General features: G+C 34.6%; 1 protein-coding gene across 6 annotated transcripts in view; it reads right to left on the bottom strand.

Moving 5' to 3' along the window:
- Positions 1 to 283: 283 nt before the first annotated feature.
- The window catches only part of RNF111 (ring finger protein 111), an 87,137-nt gene continuing 84,771 nt past the window's right edge, over positions 284 to 2,649 (bottom strand). For 3 of the 6 annotated variants that reach the window (XM_023510087.1, XM_023510086.1, XM_023510088.1), the window contains one exon: positions 291 to 1,940. In XM_023510087.1, the coding sequence (XP_023365855.1) occupies positions 1,823 to 1,940 (118 nt within the window). In that variant the 3' untranslated portion in view covers positions 291 to 1,822. Of the gene's footprint in view, positions 1,941 to 2,649 lie in introns of all 6 variants that reach the window. The other 3 variants (XM_023510084.1, XM_023510085.1, XM_003784385.3) reach the window with 2 other exon arrangements.

Here is a 2,649-nt window from a genome sequence, read left to right as displayed (position 1 = left end):
CTTGAGCCACAGGCACCGAGCCAATCCCCCATTTTTTTTAAATGTTATGTTATATCCAGATTTCTTACCTATAATCCATCTACCATCTGCACACATGCTATGATGAAGCAAGTTAATATTGGTAAGTATTACAGTGTAACATTTACTAATATAAAAAAAGACAAGTAGCCATAATTGAATGAATATAAACACCAAATTATGCAAATATCATTTTAAGTGATATGATTAAATTCCAAGATGTTTAATGTTAACTAATTTATAAAAACTGATTATGAAACACAAAGACAATAGAAATATAAGTTATTTATTAATCAATCCACTTACAAAGCAGGTGGCTTAATGCAAGCTTATTGACATCTTCACATATGATCCATGGGAACATGTCTTGCACATACAGACAGTGATATTACTGACTGGATGCATTTGCAATCTGGGGCATGTTAAGCATATTTAAACAAATAAAATTAGGCTATCCTGTATATGAAAGTATCTTGATAATATGCATCCTGAAGTGGATTAAAACTTCCTCCAAAGGAGAAATGTTAGTACGTTAACTTAACTTTATATTCTATATTATGCAGTAAATCTTAACTATAGAAATTAAAAATTTTAAATCAGTGATCGACTCTTGGTAATGTATGAAGTGGAAGTATATAACCATAGCAACAGTAGGTTGACAGTATAATTTGTGCCTCACAGTATCTGCAGATTTACTGTTTTCAAGTTTAGAGAGAAATAAAACAAGAGACATGTAGATTCAGCTGACTTTATTTATCTTTAAACTAATAAAAATCCCTTAAAAGTGATCCTGGGACCTTTAGAAGTTCTAAATGCATAGATACCTGCCAATGACTGAAATTCTAAATCTTGACTAAAGGTGTTTACAAAATCGATGTAAGCAGATATCTTAACTATTCGTGCTTGGCAGAAGCCTAAACAAAATTCTACATGTCTTTTTCAATTTCCCTAAAATTTTGTTAAATCTGCAAGTATGTACAATCCAGCTAATTGAAATTAATATTTAGTGTTCATCAGAGCTGTTTCACAGCAGCAAAAATTGAATCAGGGAAATAAAGTTCTAAATGATGTAGGAAAAAGATAAATACAATCAGAACAGCAGTCTAAATGTATGATATCAATATTCAACTCTATCTGCACTGTGCTGAAAGGAAGAAGATACACCAAGAAAATTTATATTGACCACTCTGGTGATGTGAATACCACCTGCATCTGATTGAGTAAGGGTTGTATTCTGTTCCCAGTATTAAGAATGGTATTTAACTCAGAACTCCACATTGTAAATATACAGCAGCCATTTTGTCCTAATTAAGGAATGTCTTAATACACAATATTATCATTTCTAGAGAATCTTTATACATTAAACTAAAGTACATGATTGATTAAATTAAAGGTTAGTAATGGATAAAAAAATTCATAATTCTCAAGGCTTGGTACTATGTAAAAAAAAAAAAAAAAAAAAGACCACAAAATTCTACTTACTAAAGCAGCTAATCTTGCCTGCAAGTTTAGGGTCTCAAGCCCATAATATGTGCAAAGAAATGCAATACAAGGAACCATGCAAAAATACAGTAAAATGATAAAGGAAAAATGTCAAATCTAGAAAAAAAAAGCTTTTATAAATACATCAAAATCAACAGTATACATAAACTATAAGTCTAGCATTAGTTGTACCATATAGCAGAGCCAGCACTCTAAGTTCGATGCTTCCAAATCTGCGCAGGTAAGTCATGCCATCTTTGGTTGACTGCAGTACCAGGAAGGATGGGAATGAGAGGGAGGGCAAGAGTTCTAAAACATGGTGTCAACTTTCACTTGGCAGCTGGGCCTCAATGTCCACTCTGCATATGGGGCACTTCTTATTGGTAATCAACCACTGGTCAACACACACTTGGTGGAAAAGGTGCATACATGGAAGGCGTCTATTATTGGCAAGAAAACAAAAAGCAAAAATTAATTTTATGATAGTTGTATGTGGCATTTATGTTTAAACAAATTACAACTTGTAATCCTAAGCACTCTGAGAGGCCAAGACGGGTAAATTGTTTGAGCACAGGGAGTTCAAGACCAGCATAAGCTAAAGCAAAACCTGTGTCTAAAAAAGAGCTGGGCATTGCAGCAGGCACCTGTAGGCCTAGCTACTCAGGAGGCTGAGGAAAAGAGGATCTCTTGAGCCCAAGAGTTTAAGGTTGCTGTGAGCTATGATGCCATATCACTCTACAAGGGTGAAAAAGGTAGACTCTGTCTCCAAAAAAAAAAAAAAAAAAGTTATTCCAGTTTTGTTTTTGTACATGAGCTGTCAATACACAGGACCTGACAATATATGTGACAGTATGTTCAGTGTCACATATACTGCAACATATCCTTTACTTTTTGGAGACAGAGTCTCACTCTGTCATCTTGGCTAGAATGCAATGACATCATCATAGTTCACTGCAACCTCAAACTACTAGACTCAAGTGATCCTCTAGCCTAAGCCTCATGAGTAGCTAGAATTACAGGCATGTGCCACCCCTAGCTAGCTCTTTTTATTTTTTTTTTATTTATTTATTTATTTATTTATTTTTGAGACAGAGCCTCAAGCTGTCCCCCTGGGCAGAGTGCCGTGGCATTACAGCTCACAGCAACCTC

Source organism: Otolemur garnettii, unplaced genomic scaffold, assembly GCF_000181295.1.
Source record: "Otolemur garnettii isolate 467f Iridium unplaced genomic scaffold, OtoGar3 scaffold00011, whole genome shotgun sequence".
Classification (NCBI taxonomy): Eukaryota; Metazoa; Chordata; class Mammalia; order Primates; family Galagidae; genus Otolemur; species Otolemur garnettii.
The sequence above is the reverse complement of the archived record's forward strand: the minus strand, read 5'-3'. Positions and strand labels throughout refer to the sequence as shown.